Consider the following 27,454-nt stretch of genomic DNA (forward strand, 5'->3'; position numbering starts at 1 on the left):
AAAAAAAAAAAAAAAAAAAAAAAAAAAAAAAAAAATCTCCTGTCTTTCTTTTGTATTTTGAGCATTTGTTACCCAATTTCTATAATTTTTGAAAATTACTGTATTTGTATTTGCTGAAAATTTCATTTCCCATCCACCTCTTAAGTAGGGCTTGAACCAACTGATAAGCTCATCAGAAAGGAAACAGGGCCGGGAAAGGGAGAGACAATCTCTCCAAGATATAGTGTTTAGGGGTATACCTTCACTGGTATTTTTAAATTCCTTCCAAGCGCATCGCTGCAGGAAGGGTTGAGGCCAAGAACGTGAGTCTCTAGCATTAGAGGGCATGACTACTTAGGACTACTTTTGCTTCTCCCTCTAAGGAGAGTGGCCGATAACCTGTAATACCTCCCATCCCCGGCTCCCAAAGAGTATCATTGTGAAGGCAAATTGTGGATTTACATAACCTCTCTGCATCAGAAACATTATTAAAAATGGTAAAGGCCCATGTATGGCTAACTGAGGGTGACAAATTCCAAGGGTGCTGTGCTATTGGGTCAGAGGTTACAGGGCATCGAGAAGAAACATTAGTATCGAACAAGAAAGGCAATACGTTATCATCCAAACCAACAGGTGAGTGGAGCCCCCACCCACCATGTGTGTACTTGCGGGATGATTGACAGAATGATGCATAATAGCATCTAGTGAGTCCTTGTCCGCATTGATGCATGAGAAAAGGAAACTCCAGTTAAAGTCCCAGCAACAGCATGAATAGTTTCCACCCAGTTGGGTGTAGTCCTTCTGGCTAGGTGCAGGAGAGCAGCGAGAGCCGCAGTTGCAATTGTGGCTGTGAGGACCATGGGCCTTATGGTGATGTAGTCTATTTAATACTTCTGAATTTTGTCCTTGGGAAGTATTCTGCAAGATTTGAGAGAGAACATGATCACGATCATGATTATATGAGTGTGGATTGCTCTCATGGTTTTTTATTTGCAGTGGCATTGAGTATTTTGCTCACTGGAGGGTTTTTGCCTCTAGGTGGTGCCAGAGGCCATCCATGAGAAGAGAACTGTCCCACAGACAGCCGTGCTTGAGTAACAGCTATCTGCAAAGTAGATAGCTCCATGGGCCATCTTGGAAATGTGCCCATTGTGATCGGACAGGCCAGCATAGAGCCTTGAGTTATCAGGCTGTTAGACAGAGGCCCTTCCTTTTCCATACTTACCTGTTGTGCACTTACCTGTGAGCTGCAAGTTACAATTACACACATAAGCAAGAAGAGGGTACCAGGGCTCTGGTCTCCACCAGGTGACATGGTCAGAGCTTGTTTTGTTAGGGCTTTGATATCACCCGGGTTATCTTGTGTGCCCTCCGGTGGGGATGCCCTGGTGGTCTCTTTCTTTCTTCCAGGCTCAATTTAACATGGACATTCTTAAGTTTACCAAAGGAGGGGATGTGAGTGACATCCATTTGCCAAAGTTTATTAGGAGAGAGGCCTCTGGGGTTTATTCCCTGTGGCTGCAGTGGACCAAGTGGCGCCAGAGGAGCACAATTTTTGCAAACTTGAACCAAATGTTACATTGTGTCATAGTAAGGTCAGGAAACAAGGCCTTCAAATTACTTGCAGACATGTGTAACTTAATGTGGAGTATGCCTGCTTGCTCCAGAAAGTCTAAAGATATTGTGTTGCAGGAAATAAGTTGATCAACTTGAGTGTTGCCTGTGGCAATTAATCCAGGCAGCCCAGCATGGGATCTTACATATGAGATGAACCATGGATGTTTCCTGTTTTCTGTGAGGTCCTTGAATGTCTGAAGAGCTTGGTCAATAGGCTTACCTGTGGGTCTAAAAACTGCACAGGGAATTGCTTTTGCTACCTGAACAGAGTATTTGCTGTCTGAAAAGATGTTAATGGGAGTATCTATGCTCATAAGGAGTGCCTTTATTATTGCTCTAAGTTCTCCCAACTGTACTGACTCTGAGTGGTACTCTCCATGGGAGATGTCCTGTTCATTGGGAATTTTCAGAGTAACACCAAAGGTGTGTGTGTTTGCGTCAGTGAACACACATAGTGCTAATGGTATGGGCTGGGATGTAGAGAATGCATGCTTGGGAGTTGTAATCTCCAAGATATATAAGGTTTGGAGCAAACTCTCAAGGGGGAGGTGATTATCAATCTGTCCAGGGAAGTCAGACAGTAAAGTCTGAAACAGAGTATTATTCTGCAGGAGTGTTGAGACCTCTGTGTATGTTAATGGCAACACCAAGGTGTCTGGCTCTATGTGAAAAATCTTGTTACAGTAATCTCTTACCTTTAACCCTACCAGAAGTTTACTTTCTAATTTATCTGTGATTTTGTGACATTCACTCCAGGCCAGATGCATCCAATATAGGGGTCCGTGGGCCTGCCAAATAACACTGAGCAGTGCTCCAGAAATTATTAATATTATCCCCAGTAGGGTTTTGACTGGTCATATCTATAGGTCTGTAACCTTGAGAGGCTGTCATTGATCATTTGAACAGTTGTCTCTGCTTGAGGGGTTAGCTTTATTTTGGGGGAAGGATCATCTCCTTTTTTTTAGCAAATCAAACAGAGGGATGAGTACATCAGGAGGTAAACAAAGGAAAGGCTTGAGCCAGTTAATCTGGCACATACTGTTGTAGCTCATTAAGTAAGTATTGAGGCCTAATAGTCAGGGTAGGCCTAAGAGGTTGTATTTTTGTAGCAATCTTGTAGCCCAAAAGTTCATACGGGGCAGAATGTTGTACTTTGTCAGTGGCTATGCAAAGGCCTAGTATTGGAGATGGTCCATCAGCTTTTTAAGGCAAATCTGCAAATTGTCAGAATCTGTGTGAGTAAGCAAAATGTCATCCATATAATGTATGACCAGGCAATGCTGTGTAAGGGGCCTGGTCTCATGAGAGACAAAGAGCTGACATATGGGAGGGCTATTTTTCATCCCTTGTGGGAGGACTGTCCAGTGATATCTCGGGGTGGGTATCATGGTGTTAGGTTCCCAACTAACACCATGAAAGTGAAAAGGTGTCTGTCCTGGTTTGCTATAGGGATGGAAAAGAAGCAATCCTTGAGGTCTATAGCAACAATAAGATAGTTGCTCTGGATGCTGGCTAGATGAAGAATACCCGATTGAAATGAACCTGTCTTTTTCGTATGTTTGTAATTGGCCTGAAATCTTGAAGTAATCTATGTTTCCCATTTTTCTTGGGGATTACAAAGATAGGCATATCGTGTGAGCTGCTGGAGGGTTCAATATACCCAAGATCTAATTGTGCCTGAACTAGTTGCTTAAGAATTGTTAATTTGGGTTCTAGTATAGGCTACTGTTCCACCCAGATGTGATCTGTGGTGTCCCATTCCAGGAGGATGGGATCAGGTTTAGTAGTCAAGGGAACAGTGGCCTTTAGAATTGGGGGGGCACCCGTCTTCCTGATAGCCCTGTCTTATCATGTATCATTATTTCATCATATAAGGCTTTGTCATCATTGGTTATGATAGCATCCATGTCCTCCAGGATGTCCCTGTCCCATAAGGTGATAGGGACTTCTGCAATCAAGGGATGAAAGGCACCCTTCTCTCCATCCATGTCCTGCCACATGACAGAAGAGATAGCTTTCCTAGTGGCCTGGAGCCCACCAATGCCTTGTATACCGGGACTGGGCTATGTCTTCCACTTCTTCATCTTGGATGCGGTATAAGAATCTATGATGGAAACATCACCCCTGCGTCTACTATGCCTTTAACAGGAATATCGTCAAGCAACACGGTCATTCTGGGTTTGGTGTCCAAAATGGGTGGCGTAAGCAAATTTGCAGGCGTCTGTTCCCTCTTATTGGTAGGGCTGAGGGTTGCCCCGAGGGGGAATTTAAAGGCTTGAGTTTGCAGTCCTTTGCCCAGTGATAACCCTTTTTGCATCTAGGGCAAGGTGTCTTGGGGCCAGGGTGGCTGCCCATCTTAGAACAGTACCGTTTAATGTGGCCTGGCTGATTACAGCCCCAGCAAATGGGATCGGATCTCAGTTGGGAAGGTGCATTGTTCTTGTCTATTAGAAGCTTGTTGATAGCAGCTGTTAAAGCCTGAATGGGCCCCGAGGAAGGCGCTACTTCTTTAGCAGCAGAGATCCACTTAAAGAGGGATTCACTGCGGACAGAGGCAATTGCAGTCCTAGTTTCGTTTGTAGCCCCCTCCCATGCCAACTGTTTGATTAGCGAATCTTGAATAGGGCCAGGTTGGATAAGCTTCTCAACTGCTTCAGTGACTTGGGACAAAAAAGTCAGGAAACCACTCATGGGGACTCTGGATCAGGTTTCTGAAGAGTTCATATTTTGGAGGTATAATGTTTTTAAGACTCTTCAGGGCAATATCTTTAACTTGGTCAAAGTAAATGACATTTCCAATTCTGGATTGTTCTTGAGGGCTCACAAAGGTACCACGACCAATAAACGTGTCGAAAGTGATGGCGATGCATAGGAGAGGTTGTTCCTCGCCATTTGTTCTGCCTTCTCCTTGAAAGAAGCTTTCTATACTAAATATTGTGGACGAGTTAAGCATTCCTTAACTTCTTAACTAGTTAAGAAGGTTCATCCAATCAAAGGATGTTTGTAATTGGGCTGACCATTGCTTTAACACCTCCTCAAAGTAAGGAGAGTCAGGCCCAGACTCAGTAATGCTAGATCTGGTAAAGGAGTAGGCACCCAGGGTCTATTTTCTGCATCGCAACCAAGATTCACTGGGTAGGCAGAAAAGGGGTTACCAGGGGAATACGGGGGTAGATAAGGGGTCGAGGGCCTTAAAGGGTGTCTCTCCTTGGCACAGGAGTGTAATTCTTTCCATGGATATTTCAGACCAAGGGAGGTGGACAAGGGAAGAGAGGTTGCCGCAGGACACTGTGAAACATCAGAGTCATCCTCTCTTGAGTCATTATCCTCATCTGAATCAATGACGCTGGAGGCAGAGGCCTGGAGAGTCCTTATTTTGTCCTCCAAAGAGTCATTATGCTTTTGAATGACATCTTCTGCTGAGGAGCCTTGAAGGCTGGCAATGATGGCTGGAAGGTTCAGTATGAAAGAGGCAGGGGGAATGTGTCCCTCATGGGCCTCCTTTTTCCTTGCAGAGTGTAAGACTCTCATCCAAATGTGTGGATCCCATATGTTTTCACGGCCAATCCAGGGTGCTAAAAAGACAGCTTTCTGCCAGAAGTGACCAGGGTCTTTTGGTTTCACTTTAAGTCCACGCTGAGAGAGCAGTGCTTTCAGAGCTGCTAGTTGTGGGACTTGTTGTACAGGGGGAAGGTTGCCCATGACTGGTTAGTGGACCTATTAGAGGCCTCCTGGAGTCTCTCAAGTATGGACTAAGATAACCACCCATAAGGATCAAGACACCCACAACAGGAGCCCAGGGGGATGGTTCAGACATGGAAGGCCCTAGATAGGACAAACAAGAGTGTGTTTAGGATCCAATGTCTTGTGATTAGTGGGGGACTTCCTTGACTTGCTAGGTCAAGGCCGTATGTCCCTATGGTGTCTCCGGAGCAAAGTTCTCTTTAACAGAGAAAATCGAGGTTCCGAATTCTGGGAGGATCAGTCCCTTGTGTGAATTCACCAGGTGAACCCAGGGGAAGGAAGAGCCATAGGTGACGCCAACCTTTATGGCAGAGTGTGCCTCAACTCGGAGCCAAGGCTCGACAAGGACAAGGAAAGGGGGTAAGAGAGGGGTTCCTTGCTCACCTTCAAGGAACTGTCAGCACACGGAACAGGGAAGGAGTCCCTACCCGAGGTCAACGGGGTGACCAGCTCCAAGGTGCGCAGCTGGGAGCAGACTTTGGGTGCTAGATGCTGCTGTAGGTCACTCAGCTACCTCAGTTGCAGCAGGTGTGGGGGACACAGAGCTGGTGAGAGCAGGCAGGTGGCAGGCCTCAGCCAACCTCCAGCAAGCTCATTTATTGTGGAAATGAGTACAACTGATATTGGCTGAGCTTGTCTGCAGATTTGGCCATTGGTTTTCAGCACAGACTATTGTTTCATCCTGCAAACATGAATTAAAGTCCTATATCATGAATAAACACATGAGCAAATAGTCATACTCTTGTAACCAAAGAAATGTCATTTAAAGTGTCCGAGTGTCATTTTTATTCTTATTAAATTGCCAAGAAAATAAGCCAACTAACGAAAGGTTCCCAGGAGAAACATGGTGTGCTCTTGGCAATCCGGTTCCAGAGCTATGGATGAGTGACATGTGGTGGTGAGTATGTGAGCACCTCACTTCAAACCATAGGTAACCTCCGGCAAGATGCTGAATGGTCTGTTTCGGAAGACCCCAAGCAGGGCACAGTAGCATGCATTTGCAAATCCCAGCTACTCAGGAGGCTGAGGCAGCAGGATGGCAAGTTTGAGACCAGCCTGGGAAACTTAGCAAAACCCTGCCTCAAAATAAATTTTTTTTTTTAAAAAAGGGACTGGAGATGTGGCTCAGTGGTAGAACCCTTGCCTAAGCATGTGGGAGGCCTGAGCTTCAATCCCCAGTTCTGCAAAAAATAAATAAATTATTAATAATAATAATAATAGACAAGAGAGGATCTCAGCTTTTCTCTTCAGCAAGTCACTGTCATACATAGGGGACTGTTTCAGATTTTTTAAAATTTAAGAGAAATATTCACTAGATGCAATCTGTGATCTCGGCATGGAACTTGATGTGGACAAACCAACTGTGAAGAACATTACAGGTCCAAGTATGGAATGAGCATAAGATGATATTAGGAATTGTCATTAATTTTTTGGCTGTGATAATTATTTTTGCCATGTAAGAAAATGTTTCAGGCTTAACTTCTCAAGTATTTAGAGGTGGAATTCCATAAAGACTGTGATGTTTTCTAAAATACTTTGGTATTTAAAAGTGCATTTTAAAAGAACCAAAATATCACCCTATTTACCTAGAAATTCTACTCCTAGGAATTTTTCATAAGGAAATAATTGATTAGGAGAAAAATTGAAGGAATATGTATAAAGATCAATAGGCATAATAGCAAAGAGTTAGAAATAACTTGAATGTCCAACAGCAGGAGAAAATTAGATTACTTAATTTAATTAACATTGAATCAATAAGCGATCAGCTTTTACAAATGGTAATTAAGAGGACTATGACAAACTTGAAAAATTACTTATAACAGTAATTTAAAAATTCAGAATGTAAATTTGTGGGTATTATTTTCATGTCATATACATACAGAAAACTCTGTTAAGGTGGTTGAATTATGGGCATTTTGCTTTCCATTATTCCTTAATGTAATCTTTCAGCAGAAAAATTTAAATATAAGAAAGTATATAAGATTTAATATAAGATTTAAATATAGAAAAGAAAAGCTAGGGGTGCAGTTGGCTATTTAATAGATTCAATGTCTCAAAGACCTTCCTTCTTTTTTTTAATATTTATTTATTTATTTTTAGTCATACATGACAGTAGAATGTATGTTGACATACAATACATACATGGAATGTACATACATCAATCATATTGTCTATTCTATTCTTCTGCCTTTCCTATCCCTTCCTACTCCTCCCCTCCTCTTCCATCCTTTCTCTCTATCCAATCTAATGTGACACACTTTTTTTTCTTTTATTACAACATCATATATGTAATCTGTAGAACAATGAAGTTCTCCTTCCATCTTCTGTGCAACTCCCCTTCTCCCTCTTTTTCCCTCCCACCTCTCTTCCCTATTTAGTGGTAGTGTTCTTCTCATGCTCTGCCTCCCTATCCCATTTTGAGTCACCCCCCTTATATCAGAGAAGACATTCGGCATTTGTTTTTTAGGGATTGGCTAACTTCACTTAGCGTAATCTGCTCTAATGCCATCCATTTGCCTGCAGATGCCATGATTTTATTATTTTTTAGTGCTGAGTAATATTCCATTGTGTATAAATGCCACATTTTTTAAATCCATTCTTCTATTGAAGGGGCATCTAGGTTGGTTCCACATTCTAGCTATTGTGAATTGTGCTGCTATAAACATTGATGTGGCTGTGTCCCTGTAGTATGCTCTTTTTAGGTCTTTTGGGTATAGTCCGAGAAGGGGAATAGCTGGGTCAAATGGTGGTTCCATTCCCAGCTTTCCAAGGAATCTCCATACTGCTTTCCAAATTGGCTGCACCAATTTACATTCCCACCAGCGATGTATGAGTGTACCTTCCCCGCCCCATCCTCGCCAGCAGTTATTGTTGTTTGACTTCATAATGGCTGCCATTCTTATTGGAGTGAGATGGTATTTTAGAGTAGTTTTAATTTGCATTTCTCTGACTGCTAGAGATGGTGAGCATTTTTTCATGTATTTGTTGATTGATTGTATATTCTCTTCTGAGAAGTGTCTGTTCAAGTCCTTGGCCCTTTTGTTGATTGGGTTATTTGCTTTTTTGTTGTTTAACTTTTTGAGTTCTTTGTATACTCTAGAGATTAGAGCTCTATCTGATGTTTGAGGGGTAAAAATTTGTTCCCAGGATGTAGGCTCCCTATTCACCTCACTTATTATTTCTCTTGCTGAGAAAAAACTTTTTTAGTTTGAATTCGTCCCATTTGTTGGTTCTTGGTTTTAACTCTTGTGCTATATCCACCTTCCTTCTTTAGGACATGTTGGAGCCCCTGGAGATCAAGGCCTGCCTGGAGTTCAAGGACTGAAAGGACCACCAGGAAAACCAGGCCTGCCTGGCTCTTTGGGACCACCAGGGTGTCCAGGTACCTTGAAAGGGAACCTTCCTGAGCGCTCCTTATCTCTTGGTGTTTCCAGAGAGTCACTCTTCACATACCTTAGATCCAGATTGTTATTCATTTTTTGCATGTGGCTCTTCTGATTCCCAGTCTGAGCTTCTAGACAAGGCCACTAAAACTCACCTACTGCTCACCTATGAAGTTGGTCCTTCTAATTGGGTCACTGGTAGTAACCGAGACAAGAGCATGGCACCCGTGCCAGGGGTGGTCTGAGAAAGGCAGCTCCTTTCCCACTCTCCTCCTTTCACCTGCCACTCACAATGCTGTCCCCGCCCCCTGTTTTGGACCCAAGGCAAACACGGCATTTACAGCCCAGCGTTTTAATAATCCATTTCCTGTCAATTCAGGGGAAAGGGGGCAAGTTTAAAATCATAAATGGTAACTTCAATCATCTTGAAGTGTATCTTCTCCTTCTAGGTTGTTAATTTTTCTCCTTAGAGTTCAGATATCTAGGAAGGAAACTTAGGAAAATATTCCTGGTTACCCAGGAATTAAAAATGTAGATGATTCCCCAGTGAATGTCATCACACATCGTCGGGGTGTCTGCAGAACTGCCCTGTTGTCCTCAGGTGATCAGGGGATGCCTGGGCAGAAGGGCCATCCAGGAGAAATGGGAGAGCCTGGATCCACAGGTCTCCGGGGGGATCCAGGGCTACCAGGACCTCCAGGAATAAAAGGTAAGTCAAAATATGCCCAGCCCATCAGACAGATCCAGCCCGACCACAGCAGACTCATAGCACCTCTTGCTCTTCTTCCCACGGGGCCGGAGGCAGTACCCATCTTGACCTTGACCTGCCTCCACCCGGGCATGTCCACAGCAGGGTACAGCCATCTCACTTCGAGGCATCCATCCAGTGTTTTTCACTACGGTCAGTCCACTCTTTAATTCTTACCACAGGACAGTTGAGCTCCTGTTATGCTCTTGATATTGTGTTGGATGCTGGGCCTGCAGTTTTGAGGAACTTGCTACTAGGTTCAAGTTTTAGCCTCCATGGGACTTGTTATCTAGTAGAAGAGGCTGACATTAAAAATATGTGTAAATAGATATATATTTACCAATTGTGATAAGGGGAGGGAGGAAAAGACTAAGGTGTTATGGAAAAAGAGTAACCAGTACTCATTATCTTTGTTAGATAAAGAAAAATTCCTGGTGGAAATATTTGGCCTTTTAAAGTAATAGAGGACCAGTGCAAATCTGTAAATAATATACAATAATATAATGTATTGTTATTAACAGATCTTCATGACTGCTCACTTATCCATGAAGCTTCTCTTTTTGAGGTCATTTCTTTTATTTTAGAAAAGGTACTTTTCCATATGTACTTCATGCACACCTTTAGTGTTGTATCCATTACAACACTAAATATACATTGTATTCATTTGTTTGCTTAGAGGCTTTTCTTACCAAATAGATGATTTTTTAAAAGCAAGACCTTTTTTTATATTCTTGGTACCCAGTAGAGACCTATTTTTTAAAAAAGTATTTGGTTGGCAGTATGAGTAAACAAATAGACAAACCCAAGACTCTGCCCCTGAGTTAGTAGCAGTGAGGTTGCAGGTCAGAGCTTTACCTGCTGACTTCCTGTGGGGAAGCTTTGGGTCTCCTCCAGCTCCTCTCCCACCTGCCTTCTGCTCACTGACTCACACATACACTGAATGTTAGTAAAGTAGAAAGGGCCTCCTCTCAGGAAAGTGGAAACCACCAGTTCTAAGATTAACCATTTTATTGTTTTGAAAATCCAAATTCTGTTCTTCCATCCTTTCTCCTCTTCATTTATGGAATAGCTTCCAAATAATTCCAAATTTTCAGCGAGTGGTAGTGTGGTATGTATTCCCTGGGGCAAGACTGCACAAGGAAGCTATTTTGATGCATTGGTACAAGTTGTGTATTTCCACATGGCAAAATAAATTGACAAGGAAGGCTTGTCACTGGACAACTTGACACTCTTCTGCCTCTTCGTTGACATTTTCAGTAATGGGAGGTCCAGAGATTGGTGAGGAATTTAGGGTTTCAAACAAAATGATAATACTGTTTATTAATTTATTCTAATTTGTTATACATGTCACAGAATGCATTTCAATTCATAGTACACAAATGGAGCACCACTTCTCATTTCTCTGGTGGTACACAAGGTAGAGTCCCACCCTTCGTGTCTTCATACATGTACTTGGGGTAATCATGTCTGTCTGATTTCACCATCTTTTCTACCTCATGCCCCCTCCTGTCCCCTACAGCCCTTATGGGGTATTCCTTGATTATTTTTGTGTTTATGTCTGTAAAGAAGTTGGTAAAAGAAAGAAAGAAAGAAAACACTTCCCATTATTAACCACTTCTACCAAATTCCCACTCCTTCCTACTCTCATAATATATACCCAGTGTCACCAAAATGACAAGACTCATGCTACTGTTGTTGATTCTTTTTTTACCTTGATTTAGTTTGCATTTATCACACAACTCAACATGACATGTCACTAAAAGACAAATAGCTGATGAATTGATCCATAACAAATCTTCATGAGAAGTAATCTCTGATTGCATCGTAAATCGGCGAGTCTGTTAGAGGAGACAGTGAGGGGGTGACGGGAGCAGCTGCAGTGGTGCTTCCTGGCCATGTAGTGACACTGTTTCACTGCTGACAGCCCAGGGATCCATCGTCTAAACAAAACAAAGCAGTGAAATACATTCCTAAAGGTTAAAACAGCTACAGTGCAAACCCACAGTTGCAGTCGATCACGCTGATATCAAAATGAACCACACTCCGGCAGAAACACTTTGAACTGAGAAACTAAATATTTGAAGTATGTTCTAAATAAGTCAGGGGGACTGATTATCTTGTTTGAACAAACCAGCTGCTGAACTCAAAGTTGTTTGCTCTGCTAGAACAGGCCATATGGATTCGGAGTCCTGCTTGTGTTCAATCAGATTTAAACTTTAACTTAAGCATATGCTAAAAGTGGCTTGATTCCGAGATTTAAATTTTTGAGTACATATTCCCTCTAAAACACCCCATTCTGGGATGGGGTATGAATGTAAAGTTGTCATGATGGAAACCTAAAGAGAATTATTTGTAGACTAACAACATTATAAAGAGTGTGGATTGGATATTCTGACTTGTGGCAAGTAAATGCATTTCACTTTTAAAAAGCACTCTGAAGTGTCCTTTGTCAGGAAAGCAATACTATGTGCCTTGGGGGTAGAAATGTCCCTCCTTTTTACAGCTAGATTGTTACCCTCCTGCCCACACCTGCAGCACTCACCACACCGATGTCATTGCCTGTTTGTTCTGTCACAACAGGTATTATTTCTCTCTTGCTTCCCACCTTCCCATCAGTATGTCATGAGACACATTTGGTTGCTGAAGCTCGGTGCAGTAGGAAACTTTATCTGTGTCCTCAGAAGACATTCCTACATTTGATGAATTTCTTTAAATTTTTTTTTTTAAATCTCATTGCAGTATTATTTTTGATAAGCGTATTCAAGTTTCTTCAGTCATTACCCATAGTCATGAAATTCCCTCCTTCCCATCAGCTGGGTGGCCAGCTCTCCCTTTGTGCCTGGGATTGGAGGGTTATGTTAGGGTATGGAACGTCTGGTACTACCCTGAGGAAAGTCCCAGGCTAGCAGGGAAATGTTGGACACCCTATTAAAAATGTAAACCAGTAGAAGGCTCCTGGGGTGCAGGCTTTTCAGGCTTGAGAACAAAAATATAACCTGAGAGTGGGAATCCAGTCACAAAGAGTGGGCTGGCTAGGACAGATGGGTGGCCAACTGTGCTAGAGCGGAGATGAGATTTACTGGCTAGAGGAAGAGCACCCTGTATAGTGAGTGCAGCTCAATGCAGCCTTAAATGATGGCTGTTAAGCAGAAGGATAGGACGATCAGAGAGGTGAATAAAAATTCCTCATTACCCAGGAATGTGCTTTGTTAGCCTAATTGCCTCTCATCTGCACTGTATATATTTTATGCATGAACAACTTTCTGATTTAGAGATGGGATGGATAAAAAGCTTTCAGTCAAAAGGAAAAATTACCCTTAAAACCCTACCCAGATGTAGCTGCATTCAATTTAGAAAGATAACATTAGGTCAGATAAGGGTCGGCCAGTTCAACAATGGCAAGGGGCTGGGCTGTGACAACGTGGGATCTGGATGTGTTGATGTGACAATGGAGAGTTGGCAGAGGCTGGGACATTCCACCCTTAGCCAAGTCCCCCAAGCCATCAATCTCAGTGGCGAAAGCTGGAGATCAAAACACATGGAAATAGCAAAGTGGTCTCAAAAAATTTATTATCATTTCAGATAGATTGCAGTAAATATCCAGATTTGGCGGATGAAGAAGGTCATTGTGTTCTTTTGGTGCAAACTTGAAATATTGGCTCATAAAAGAGGAAAGAGGATTGGAAAATAAACTAAGCCAGAGCTGGTTAAAAATGGTTAGGAATAAGAGATCCAGGGAAAATAAAGATACATTCCCATTTTTTCGGTGCAAGAGAATATAACTCACTTGAATCCATCTAACGTTGAGATCTTAAAAAGAGAAAAACAACTGTCTGTTTCAAGTACTGGGATAAATAGAAAGGAGGGGCTAACTCTGCCACTCTCCAGTAAGAAGTCCTCAGAGGGAGGGCCTGCTTTAATGGACAGATAATAATCAGCACTCAACTTATGTACGTACAAATGGATTCCTCCAGGATCTCCAAACCATACATATCCTATAAATGTATCAAAGAAAGAAGTGACAAGCCAATAGAAAGTCTAGGCCACCTTTTAAAAATATGGTTTACTCTCACCTGTTCGATCCCTTGACCTCCTTGGTCCACATTTTCTCATTAATGCAGTCATTCAACAAACACTTATGAACACCTACTGTGTGCCAGAAAATATACTAAGTCTAGGACCTGGCCTTACACCCTGATTGACCCTTAGGTGGGGAGACAATCCTACAGCACTGCACAGGTGTAGTTGATCAGGGCACCCCATGTAGGTTCACAGGTGGAGGCGATGGTGCTTGTGTATGTTCAGTTATATAAACTGAGGGGTGTTATTGTTCCAAATTTGAGAGATGAGTTCTCTATACTAAGTGAATGGCTGGTTCTATGTGGAGTTGCTTAGTATTGGGTGAGAAAGAACAGGATGGGGAGAAAATGGATGGAAGCTCCACCAATGGAATAGGCAGGTGACCAGATGTGGCCAGGCCCTGAGGAGAAGCCTGTCTTTCCAGTCATCAGTCGGGTAAGACATGAGGGATGGCATTCGGCGGGGCTCAGCCCTGGGGAAGTGCTCTGTGGTACTGGTCACTTGCCCTTCCTCTCACTTTTCTTCTCCATCCTTTCTGCCCTTTCTTTTTCCTCTTCCAACTCTATGCTGGGCAATTAGGAAACTTGCATTTGAAAAGATACCCATCTGGGAGAGGTCAAACACACTCAAACTGTGTTGGTGGAAAATCTTAAGGAAAACTCGTCCATTGGAAGCGCTCAGTGATGGCTGAAGTGAAGCTTGGCTGATAGATTCTGCTGTGAGGATTGTACGGATGCCCGACAGAAGGTTCTCTGGGATAATGTCTAATTACAGAGCCTGGAGATTTTGATGATCATCATGAAATAAATTTGGTTGTTGTAAAAAGGAATCAGAATGGTTTTGAAAGAACTGGTTGCAAAAAAAAAAAAAAAAAGCTACAGACAAATCTGACCTGCAGGCCTGTTGCTCCACAGCAGCAATGCTTAAAATAAAGCCAGGGAGGACGCATATGCCCCATTGTCCCACAGTGGCCAGATGCCCTGTAGCATGACTGGGCAGGAGGACCTTTGGATCCTGGTTGGAAAGGCCAAGCCCTGGAGGTAGGAGGCATGTATTGGCTCCCATCCAGTCTCTTTCCTCCTTTAGAATGATTTTGTTGTCATTAACTCAAAGATTACTTCCTACACCAAGAGCCAGTAATTCTGGACTGCAGCTGAATGGTTATAACCTGACAGGGTGCCTTAAACCCAAGGAAACATGTTAAGCTGTTGTGTTATAAACCTGCAAATGAATGTGTTAGTAACCATCGCCCGGAGGAGTCCTACCCTGATAATGACCTCCAGAGTGTGAGATGTCCACCTTGCTCTATGGCATGCCCTCTGCTAGGCAGTGTTGGGGCAGTGACTAAGGTTGGTATTAGGGGCTGCTCTTGCCTTCCGTACACAGGGCTGGTGTGTTTTTCAGGTCCTTCGGGGTCTCCTGGCCTGGACGGCTTGCATGGTTTAAAGGGTCAGAAAGGAAGCAAAGGTGCCTCAGGTAAGATTAAAAAAACCATCTTCAGGAAACTGAGCTTCTGTGGGTGGCCATGAGATTAAGTGGAACCCTCCTGGGTAGTTTCTCACTCCACAAGATTTGGGAGTGAAACTGAAAATCTGCTATAGCTGAGAGACACAGTATGAGAGCTATTTCTAGTGCTGAGGATGACATATAAAAGGACATTTAAGAAAATATACTTAAGAAAGAAGGTTAGTAATGCCTTGTGTTGGTCCTATTTTGTCTCTCCACTAAAAATAACTGCCTACGTGCGGCTGATTGCAAAGTACTGTGAATAACAAAGTCTGAGCTTTTAAAAAAAATTATATAATTTTAACTCCAGCAGTGTCTCATACAGTCATGTGGATCTAATTAGCACTTTTAACATTCCTTTACTGCCATGACTAAAACAAAGAATCAAACAAACAAACAAAAAACATTACCTGAACTATTTGCTGTTATTTTGGATATCACAGAGAGGCTGATGTTCAACAGCTGTGTTTTAGATTGTTCCTCTCATATCATACACATTGGTTGTGTCAGTTTCTCAGAAAAAAAGTATAATTGAAACTGTAACTCAGCATGTAGATTTGAGAGACAGGTGACTTGTGCTGCTAGGTGTACAACACCTTTATTAATTGTGAACATTGAAAAGTAGTTTAAGGGCAGGATTGAGGCTCAGTGTTAGAGCACTTACCTAGCATGTGTGAGGCGCTGGATTTGATTATCCACATTGCATATAAATAAACAAAATAAAGGTTCACCAACAATTAAAAATATATTTAAAAACAGAGAAAAAAGAAAAGCGATTTATGCCACTTGGTGTTCATTTAGTGGCTCTTCCAAATAGCCTGATTAGATCTATGTCTCTTCCAGGAAACCAGTGATGTGCTCCCTTCTCACTGAGAAACTCCATACTACCATAGTTCTCATTAGATGTCACCTTCCACTCAAATTTCAAAGAAGTTTATCCATATTTATTTATTTATTTATTTTAGTTGTCAATGGATCTTTATTTTATTTATTTATATGTGGTGCTGAGAATTGAACCCAGTGCCTCACACATGCTAAGCAAGCACTCTACCACTGAGATAAAACCCCAGCCCCATAATTACTTATTATCGCACCTCATTTGGTTTTGCTTTGTCCTTTGTAAAGGTTGGAAGGTTAGTATTCTCACTCACCTATTTTTTTTTAATCTGGGAAATAACCATAAAAGAAATCAAATTTGTGGTTGACCAGTGTGTTGGGTCATTAGAGAAAATGATGATCCAGGTCATCATTTAGAAGTACCATTGTAGCCAGAGGTTGGATCTCTGCAGAACCAGCCACTTTTAGGAAATGGTTCCTTGTCAAGTACCATAACAAGGACAAGTAAGATCAGGACATATTCATGCTGTTTTCCCTATTAAGGTTTACATGAAATGGGCCCACCCGGTCCAGTGGGACTCCCTGGGCTAAAAGGGGAGACAGGAGACCCTGGAAGCCCAGGAATTTCTCCTCCTGGCCTTTTTGGTGAAAAAGGTCCCCCAGGTCCCCCAGGTAAGAAGCAGCATGTTTTGGTCCCTTTTTAAGTCATTAATTCAAAACCTTTCAAATACAATGAGGCTAATGTGTAAACATGTACTTATGCAGGGAGACCCGGACCACCTGGTCCAGCAGGCGTTCCAGGAAGACCTCCTAAGGGTGACATTCCTGACCCAGGTCCACCTGGAGATCAGGGACCTCATGGCCCTGATGGTGCAAGAGGTATGACAGCATCATGGTGAAGGATGGGGATTCTCCCTTCATTAGATGCAACCAGCTCAGCAGGGCTCTAGGATGAGAGAATGGCAGAGCACAAGCACCTAGGCAGTCCGATCAGTTGGGACCTAGTTGGGAGGGATTGTGGATATTGGACTTATTCAGGCCCAGAATGTAGTCCCATCACTCTTCTGTGTCAGTCCTATCAAGCACCTCTGCCCAGGCACAACCTGATGCAGCGTAAGCATTTCTCATTACTAGCATGATGCTGCCCATGAGTCTTCAGAAGTGCCCAGTAGGAGGGAAATACATGCTCCTTGTTGGTTTCTACCACCTGTCCATTGGCCCAGAATGGCAGGACCCTGGCCTCTTGTACACCCAGAAATGTTTCCTTATGGGCATCTAACAGTGCATATTGTTCCTCTCGCCATTTAACAGGGATGAGCTCGGGCAGTGTAAGCCTTTGGAAGTTATTATTAACTGACAAAGTTGGTTGGCTCAGTATCATGGCTTGCCCAGTGCGGACAGCCACATTCATACTCCCGGCTAGAGCTAATCTACACACAGATCCGCCATCTTGGAATCTTTAGGATTTAGTGAAGGTGGCACTGTGTGCTGATAAAAATAAAAGCAAGAAAAACTGCTAAGAAATATAGAAACAAAGTGGAGAAAGAATTTGGGTTGATTTTTTTCTTATTTGCAGACACTAATTTTCAAATAGGATTATAATTTGAATATTCATTTTGTATCAATTGATGTGATATTTTGTCAAAAGCCTATCTATTCACCTGTCTGCCAGTCCATCCATCCATCCATCCATCCATCCATCCATCCACCTACTCACCTATTCTTCCATCCATCCATCCATCCATCCAATTAAAGTAGTGAGATAATAATACAAAGTCCATAAAATGATATTTCCAAAAGGAATGGCCTTGAAAGGGAAGAAGATTTTGCTTAGTTTCATTTTGTCTGACAGTTACTAACCCATTATCTACACCATTTCTCAGCTTGCGTTCCAAGAGACACAATCTGCATTTCATTTCTGACAAAATATTGACTTTCTTATTCTTCTAACCCCCGTATCCCTTGCTTGCAAATCATTAGATTACTTTTCTTAAGTTTTCAGGTAGCCACCTTTGTCTTTGAAACATTTTTGCCTTCTTCCTGTGGTCAGGAGCACCCGGGCCTCCAGGGCCTCCTGGGAGTGTTGACTGCCTGAGAGGGGAACCAGGTGACTGTGGTCTACCAGGGCCACCGGGACTACCAGGTCCCCCAGGCCCTCCAGGGTGCCAGGGTGTTCCAGGATGTGATGGAAAAGATGGCCAAAAAGGTATGAATACAAGCTGTTCCTTCAGTGGTATGTGAAGGGTTTCCATCTCTTAGTCTTGAGGGTCTGGGGTATCATCCTTCCATGGTGTCATTCCTATTTCTTGTGGAAACAGGGAGTATATTTCAAAAATGTCCTTACTTCCCCCCAAAGTCTCCAAGTTTGGGTACAATTTGGACATGTAAAAATAAAAAATACAAGTTTCTCTTTAGTCACTCCTAGACCATAACCAAGCAATGGGAATATAATGTAAGTCACAGGCATAATTTAAAGTATTTATAATCATGAATTCAGTATGAAATTATCAATGAGATAACACAGTTGATTGTGCAAACCTAGTTATTTTCTGCATGAAGCTGCTGTTCCTGCCTTTGAAGTCTGTTGTGTATTTTACACATTTAGCATAACCCAGTTTGGACTGGCCATATTTCAAATGCTCAGCAGACAGCACAGACAGCACCTATATGTGGTTAGTTACTTTTATGAAAATTTCAGAGAACTACTAAGTTCATAGAACTTTTTTTTTGTTGAAAAAGGACCACGAATGATTATACATTTTAACTCCTTTATTGCATAAATAATGAAGCCTGATATCAGAAGAGCATCTACTCATGTTGGCCAAGGGACCCAATAGCTAGCACCTTGCCTTATTTCTGACACAAATGTGAAGCATGGCAAAGATTAGGGCAGAGGGGAGATCAAAACCACCATGAGGGTAGTGCAAATGGCACCTGTGAAATTGTGCAGTACACATCTATACAGCAACCCTCTTCATCTGTATTAGCAATAAAATCAATTTCAGATGATGTGGCTCTTATCTGCAAGTATGTGGGTTTCCAATTATTGGACATCAGAATTGGACAGACATGTTCTAATCATGCAGAAGAAAGAGGAGGGGGGCTGGCTGACACTCTTCTTCCCCAGCTATTACTCTACAGAATGAATCTCCACCTGGACATAAACTCTAGCCCAGGGAAACAGCAGGCCACGTAGATCATGGTGACCAGCCCAAGGATCTGCAGGGAATTAGGAGTATCGGTGGAAGCAGCAAGTGTGCTTCTTCACTTCCTTCCCAGAGGGCATGGGGCAGACAGAGCTCTATTGTGGAGAAGATCGGGGACTCCTTCAGTTTACCTTTAACCACGTGTGCAGTGGGAAATATTCCGTTTCATCAGCATGTTTTAGACACCACAGGAATGCAGCAGTCACAGATTTAAACAGCCCACTCTCATTCAGTGCTGTTTCCCAATGGAGGACGGACATTCACAGCTCCATAATCAGGCTCAGTGCTCAGAACCAGGAGCCCAGAGGGAACTGCTGGGCTTTGGCTGGGATTCCAGAGAGGGCCTCTCTGAGGAGATAGGGCCTGCCCTGAAATCTAAGAAACAAGAGGACTCGATGGAAGGGGAAGAATTGAGCCATTGGAGGTTCCAGAATTAAGAAAGTGTCAAGAGGGAGATAGGATCCCAGCTGGGGGCACCTGGCTCCTCAACATCAAACCTCTTTCCCTTTTCTCCCTGGGTTCCATCATCTGACTGACACCAGGTAAAGTTCAGGGTCACAGGCTTCTCATTCTCCTTCAGTTTCATCTTGGTCGTGGACATGTCCTCCTTCATCCCTCTCACTGACCACTGTGTTCCCTTCAGACAGGCAGCTCTTGGCTGTCCTATGGACAGACATGAGGCTGATCTCTACTCTGGGACCCTTTCTTGGAGTGGGTGTCTGAAGTCGATCAAATGTCATTGTCTTCATATTGCTTCATTCCAGTGCCCTCATGTTTATATTTATTTTAGGACCAATGGGGTTTCCAGGGCCTCCAGGGCCACCTGGTCTTCTGGGGCCACCTGGAGAGAAGGGTTTACCTGGACCTCCAGGTAGAAAAGGGCCCACAGGTCCTCCAGGTAAGCCTCTCATGCATGGCCATCCCTTGAGCCACCTAAACTGTACTGACAGTCATCATTCAGAAAGCAGTTAACTATTCTGAAATTAAGCCCTTCTGATATAAAAAAACACACTATTCTCAGGCTGTATCATGAAGACTCATGTTTGATAGACTAATCTTTTTAATCAAAATGAGTGAGTTCAAAAATTAAGAGATGTTGTTATATACACTACTTCTAAGCGTACATATGCTCCTTCTCACAAAAGGCAAAGATGGATTTGATTACTGTTTGTTGGAATCGTATATTCACTACCTTTCCATGAATTTCCATGGGTTTCACCCGGTGTTCTATTTAACTACTTCCTATAAAGTGCATTAGTTCCTTTGAAGGTTAAAGGCTATTTAATTTAACTCTATAGAGTGAAACAGATGTGTGTCTGTGAAGCTGGCAGGAGTAATGTCTTTCAAGAGTCTGGGTCAAGATCAAGCAATGTAGTGGTAACTCATAACATTCTTCAATCTCCAAAAAAAGGCACTCTAGAGAACAGATAAAGGGCATCTTAGTACAAAGATGGTGAACTTGCACTTGGTTTATTTTTATATTCCCTTTCTGTGCATAGCCTATGAAATTTGGCAAATTAGTACAGAATTTTCAAAAGGTTTTTAAATGGAGAGAATTCCTATCCACATTAATTCAGGGCACACTTGCCGTAAGAAATCAACCAGAATTTTATATTTCTCCAGAGAGTTGCATTTCAAGTCTTTCTAGAGATGAAAACTCCATTAGTACAGAATCATAGCTACTCCTGTCAGTCACATTGATGTGGACATTTTCATGTAAATAAGGTGCTGTCACTCTGCTTGTCATTGATGCTGTCCCAAATTATTATTTATGTTCTCAAACAATCTTTGTCATTTTTGTCCTAATTCACAAATTTAAAATCTCTTTCCACCATGTGAAAATCTTCGCGCGGCCTCGTTTTGGGCTTCGTATCCCTCCAGGTCGCAGAGGTAAGCACGGCTGTGCAATTGATCATTTCTCCTCAGTCTGCTTTCTCTGTCATTTTGCTGTATTTGTGAAACAAGCTGATCCATTGTTATGGAGGGGTGCTGTAACTCTGTCAGGGTTCAATGCTTTGCTTCCCTGTTGCAGACATAGTGACCTCGCATTAGAGCATCCTAATGCCTCTAGCCCTGTGGTGGCCAAGGCAATGTCACATGCTCTGCTTGTATTGTTTTCCACGGGGCACCAAGTATGAGTGCTCCCTCCCTCAAATTCCAAAGCACGTGCTTATGTAAGTTTCTTTTCTGGATTTTACAATATAAATGTACAGAACATCCCTAAAATAAGTAGTGTGGACATTATAAAAAGACGCGCCCTTGCCAGCCAATGAGGTACTGTGACAAGCCTTTCCTGTCATACCCTGGAGTCCCTTTTCAAGAACCACACTTCTTTGTGTTACAAAGAAAGTATTCATTTATGACATAAAAATAAAGTGTATTTATGTGTAAGAGAGTCTGGCACTTTCAAAGAGAAGACAAAGTGTTTCTCAAAAGAAAAAAAGAAAAATCGTGAATGTTTGCATTTACTCTTTCCAGGCATCCGTTATAAACCCTAATGAAAATCGCCCTGAATACAGATGCTATATATTATTTTTAGGGTCCTTAGAAGAGACACCTTGGTCCCTTTCTTTCAGCATCTGGTTTATTAAAAAGTAAAAAGCAAAGTAAAATAATATTTAAATCTTGCTATTTTAAATGCTAATATTTAAAAATCATAGCCATACATTTAATGGGTTTTTCATTTCAGTTCTCTCTGTGTGGTGATTGTATGTAGAAATTCATTAGAAGATAACATCAAAATTCTAAATCTAAAATACCAGCCAAGTCTCCTTCCCCCATCCACCCATGAAAGGCCCAAGATGATTCAGGGAAAATCAGAAATGTTCCCATGCATCTTCCCCAAATCACTTATAGTGGAAAAGCCAAGTTTTACATTAAACTAGACAGATTGTGAAAATATATCTTTCCCTGTGTTGCCTGTGGCTTCATACCATAATTTATAAAGGGTTACATTCCAAAGAGTCTGTAGAGTTCAAGTGCAATTTATACAGTACATTAAGAATTGTGCAGACCAGAGCTTGGGAGGGTGGCCACATTGTGCTAGAATTTTCTTGTATCTTTTTCAGCTATTATTAAAATTATGATGCACATTTGGATGAATTTTAAGAAACTATAGCTAATCAACTGGTGTGTTATTAAGCATTCATTTCTTAGAATTCATCACACAGATATTAAGAGTTCTTGAAGCTGTATGACATGTGGTTGACTCTTCAACTTGTTAGTGGTGTGATCATAAGTTATTCACCAAGTTTTCTTACCTATGACATTCTAATAACAGTAGCACCACATGTTGCTATTGAGGGAATCTAGCAGCGAAGCACTTAGTGCAGGCCTGGTGCCTGAGAGTGTTCGGTAGGTGTTGGCTGCTACTTTTTGCTCAGTGTTATTTCCTATCCCTTGTGGGATGTTTGCAGGGCAAGTGAATGAAGTTTTAGGAGAAAAAAATGTCTTGAAGTTGTAAGTGTAACCAAGAATTTTAAAACATCAGCTCTTCAGTAAGATTCCCAGGTCAACAACATCATTCACCTCACCTGGGAAGATGTTAGAAATGCAGATGCCAGACCCCACCTCAGACCTCCACTCAGAAACTCTGGTGAACAAATTTGCCAGATGACTCTGAGGTGCTGAAGTCAGAACTAAGCTTTATAATAGTGCTTCTCAGGCCTGGCTGACGTTGGAGTCACCTGGGGTGGTTAAAAACATACAAACGCCAGGTTTCACCCTAGAACACACAAGTCTAGATTAAGGGTCTTTTGAAAAGCGCTCCATCTGGATTTTTTTGTGCAGCCAAATTAAGGACATTGTGAAGGTTACATCCTGGCTTCAGAATATTTTTAGAGTTCTCCCAGCTTATTCCAAAATTCTTTCAAGGTTGAAAGTCACCGTGTTAGAGCCCTTAGCAATCCTGAAATTTAGTAAGGGACACTAGGAAAATCTACTTGACTACTAATACAGTAATGAATTAAGGACACAATAAATGGAACTTTAGGGACCCACAAGTCCCTCTTGGAATGCCACCTGTGATTAGCACCCCATTTTTTTAAAATCGCCCAAAGATTAGAAATCCTATAAAGATCATCAAATTATCATTGTCTCAGCCAACTGTGCTCCTGCTTCCTCCAATGTCCCATTCACCAGTTACAACAAGTCAGTAACTTATGCCACAAACACTTTTCTGGAAGTTTTCTGTGTGTCCCTGCAGTGAACAAGACAAGCTCTTGCCTTCATGGAATGGGCACCAGACTGTTGGAGGTTCTTGTTGACATTTCAGGGTAGTGTCAGAAACCTCTTCTTAGCTAGAGAGTGCAGAAGGATCTTGTTCATCAACATTGAACCCGTCACACAGGGGGTGATTCCAATTCCAGGTGAACCAGGGCCACCTGCAGATATGGATGCCTGTCCCCGGATCCCAGGGCTTCCTGGAGTGCCAGGCACAAGAGGACCAGAAGGAGCTGTGGGGCTCCCAGGACAGAGAGGCCCCCCAGGACGAGGTATGAGCCTTACTCTATTTGTTATTTGCATCACATATTGCTGAAATGAAAGCCTAGGTGTTTTATTGTATAGCTTTTTGTATGGAGCCTAAACCACTAGTAAAAGTGAAAATTTCCTTATTTATTTCCACATAGATCTAAAGATTTAATCATGCACTACTAGATCCGCATACCTCTGAGAAGTGTTGAGCTCCTACTTAAATCCTTTATAGTTGGCTAGCTCTGGATGCAGAGTTTGGAAACCCCTTGGCATGACAGCATCCTAAATGCCTAGGGGATGCCCTATCAATCACCTTGAATAGCTATTGACTTGGTTTTAAGTGAAAAGCAATTGAGTTGGGCTTTGGTGGAGCAGAAACGGAGCCTTCAAGAAGGGAGAGAAGATGGGTCACTTAGAAGAAGGCTAGGGTGAGGGAGGGTTGCTCTGACTTTGTGCAATGACTGCATTATTCACTCAACCTAACTGTACCTGGTGTGAGCATTGTCAAGGCAGCAGGATCATTATGGGTATTTAAACTGAACGATTCTGTGAACAGCATTCTCCAAGTGGTTTATTTTCTTCTCACATATCCCCTCCATGATGAGTAATTTACAAAGAGATCAGGCAGTCTGAGGCTGGGCATCTAGAAGTCACGGCTTTCTTGAGACCAGTTGGCAGTGCCCATGAGTTCAGAAAACCTGTGTGCAGATTATTAGAAGGCCAGTCCCTCTCTTGTTTCCCCTCTACCCAGCTGTGATTTGGGTTCTTCTTGGTTCACGGACAAAGGAATTAGAAGTAGAACTGAGTTTTATACCACCAGTTTTCTTGTGATTCCTAAGCATCCAGGAAGTGCCCCCTCAACGGGAGTCTCTGTGGTTCTCAGGTGGAAGCAAAACATCTCTGGAGCCTTCCTCAAAATAACAGAGGTTTTTGTTGTTGGTATTTGCTGCATTGTTTCTGTGTTTGTGCACAATCTCAGTGTCAGTTGTAGTGACTTTCCTTAATAGCCTGGGAACACTGGAATTGGGTTGGTGCTTACTTAAGGTCTTTTTCTCTGTCACTCAAACCAGGGTAAAGCTCTGTATCCATCAGTGTAACACACACTCTCATTTTAAAACCCAAACATATATGTTATGCATATGTTTCCAATATCTAGGGTTCCCCCCGCAACAACTTTTTTTAAAAGTACTTCTCACAAGTGGAAGATGTGACCTGCAGTGAGGTCCAGCAAATTCAATCCAGCAAATACTTCCAGATTCCCTCTACACTTTGTAAACTACAGTGCCATTGTGGGCAATTCAAAGATAAATAGGATGATTTCTTCCTCCAGGGTCTCCCAGCCTTATGGCAGAAATAGCCAGTGGAACATACGTCACTCAATGGCAGATTATAATTTGTGTTTTAATGGAGTTGCAGGCCAATGGCACAGGAGAAGAGGGCACAGAGAGGTTAAATCCATGTGGGGGATTGCAGGACTGCTAAAACCCAGCAAAAGCTGGCATTGGAGCAGAGACATAAGTAAAGACTGGGCTTTGAGGAGCCAGAATCGTCCAGCAGGAAGGAGATAGGAGCTCAGTGGGGTAGGTTGGTCTATTAACCTGGGAACTAGGAATCAACTGTATTCTTGCTCTGAGTATGGGAATAGTAGCAACTCAACCCCACTCCCAGAACTGCTGTAGCAGAATCTTCGTTTGAACAAGATCCCCAGGATATTTGCATACAAGCTCAAGTTTGAGAAACCCTAGCTTTATTATATAAATGCTGTCTTTAAAAGATTCAGCTAATAATAACACCTTCCATAGCGAATCAGTCTTAGTTGTAGGTCCATGTTGACTGAAGGAGCTTAAAAAGGGACTGGTGCCCAGCCTCATGCAAGACCAATACATATGGAAGGAGGTGGAGCCTGATTGTTAGTGCTTTTAAACTTTCCACATCTGACTGTGGCTGGAAGCTGGGTTGAGACCACTTCCTTGCCTCAACATCAAAATTGAGACCAGTTGGATGGTTGGATTCACCCATCATGGCAGATTTGGAAAACAATCAAAAATATTAATTGAGAAAAACAAATATCAGATGGGTAAGTTCTGTGTGCTATCACCTGATAGTGATCCTGGGCATATGCAAATTCTCTCTCCAAAAACTGTGAGCTCCCTAAGGAGGCTCTGCTTGCTATGTGGGCCCAGGTGTGATCACCTGCATTCTCTAATTCCTCCTGATGTAGGTTAGAAGGGCTCATCTGCAGGGGGCTATCCCTGGCTTCTTATGTCCTCTCTTTATTGGTGTCCTTGACCCTGCTGGCTGGCAGTAGGGACATCCCAAGGCCAACTCTCTGCCACAGAATGTAATTACTGCATTCCCCTATAGCTCAGTCCCCCTGGGGCTCTTTTTATCCTACTATGCGCCTGCTCTGAAGTCATTACTGTCTTTTGGGCCCCTCTTCTTTTAGACAGCTTCTGGCTTCCTGTTTATGAAGGAGCCCTCTCCACCCTCAATATTTTCCGGTTCCCCTCTCCCATCTGGTCTCTCCTTGCTATCATCCTATCCAGTTACTAAGGAGACAAGTCTATCCTGAGTGTCTAAAGTGGCCCGACCCTGAGTGACATGGTCACCTGCAGCACCTGTTGCTTGCTTTCTGTGCTTTTCTGAAGGTGATAATTTTGCAGGTGTGTGTGGCGGTGGGGGTATACCACCCTTTTGGCTGGTTGTGTAGAAATAGCTGCCACTAGAAGAAACACCTTCCCACTCCATGACATTGCTGGTTTCTTCCTGTTTTACTTCAAACCTTCTCTTTCCCTAAGCCAGTTTCATTACCAGGTGCTGGAGCTTGGACTTGCAGAGAAAAACCAAACTTTTGGTTCGCTCTTGCCTAGGTTAAGCAGGCGACAGCTGAGTATAACTTGGCAACTGATAGGGATCCTCCACCCAGAAGGTCTAATGCTTTCTCCTCACAGATGCCTTTGATCTGCAATGTTTCCTCCCAGCCCTTTCAGAACAGCACCGTGGCTGCATGCTGAAATCATCTTGTCAGGGGCTCTGAGAATATCTGAGCTCAATGTAGGGGCCCTTCCCAAAGAACTGATGTTCTCTTTCAAGCTAGTGGAAAGGGTTACTGCAGCTCATACCTGGGGAGATGAGGTTCCCTTCCCCAGGGAGGCTCTGCTTCCCTGGGTAGGATGACATCTTTTTTCTCCCTTAACCTCATGCAGAATGCAGCCCAGGTGAGCTGGTATGTGGTAAAGAAAAGTGCTTGCTTAGTATGTGTGAGGCCCTGAGTTCCATCCCTAGTATCACCAGGGGAATAAATAAATGCAGTCTAGGCACCATGGGGCACTCAAATTTATTTCTAATAGGTGCTCCAAAGGCGTGATGTCAGCATATCAAATATCAGAATGTCCTCACTAAATGCAACTCAACCACCTTGTGCAGGGTGGGGAGAACAGCTGGGGACAGAAGGTAGAGGGAAGCCTCAGACAGGCTGCTGTATTAGAATGCAAGCAGTGAGGGGCACACATTCCAGATGGTTCTAGGAGGTAGAACGTGAGGAAGGGAAGCAAGACATCTGCTGAATCACCTGACACCTCAGTCCCCTACTCTGAATTCTCCAGAGTCTCCCTATTCCCTCCAGGGACAAATCCAATATTTGTCTATTACAAATGCCCCCAGATGCCTTCTTTAGGTCCTGAAGGTGCCATGACCCACTTTCCTCTAGGCCTTTGCACATGCTGTTTCTTCTGCCCAAATGCCCTTCATCTGGATGGTGCTATTCACTTCTCAACCTCAAGGTCACCTTCCTTACGAGATTTTCCTGTCTGAATCCAAGGCTCAAGACTAAAGCCTTTCTCTCTGTGTCCTCTACTTACAATCCTTAGTGTCACATTCGT

General features: G+C 42.8%; 1 protein-coding gene across 1 annotated transcript in view; it reads left to right on the forward strand.

Annotated features, from left to right (window-relative positions):
- Window positions 1-27,454, forward strand: part of Col4a4 (collagen type IV alpha 4 chain) — a 116,477-nt gene that overhangs the window by 80,322 nt on the left and 8,701 nt on the right. Inside the window, exons 35-43 of the mRNA XM_077110278.1 lie at window positions 8,615-8,722; window positions 9,325-9,432; window positions 14,956-15,027; window positions 16,438-16,566; window positions 16,660-16,773; window positions 17,945-18,100; window positions 19,891-19,998; window positions 20,982-20,990; window positions 23,468-23,593. Of these exons, the coding sequence (XP_076966393.1) occupies window positions 8,615-8,722; window positions 9,325-9,432; window positions 14,956-15,027; window positions 16,438-16,566; window positions 16,660-16,773; window positions 17,945-18,100; window positions 19,891-19,998; window positions 20,982-20,990; window positions 23,468-23,593 (930 nt within the window). The remainder of the gene's footprint in view (window positions 1-8,614; window positions 8,723-9,324; window positions 9,433-14,955; window positions 15,028-16,437; window positions 16,567-16,659; window positions 16,774-17,944; window positions 18,101-19,890; window positions 19,999-20,981; window positions 20,991-23,467; window positions 23,594-27,454) is intronic.

This window comes from Callospermophilus lateralis, chromosome 9 (assembly GCF_048772815.1).
Source record: "Callospermophilus lateralis isolate mCalLat2 chromosome 9, mCalLat2.hap1, whole genome shotgun sequence".
In the NCBI taxonomy this organism is placed as follows: Eukaryota; Metazoa; Chordata; class Mammalia; order Rodentia; family Sciuridae; genus Callospermophilus; species Callospermophilus lateralis.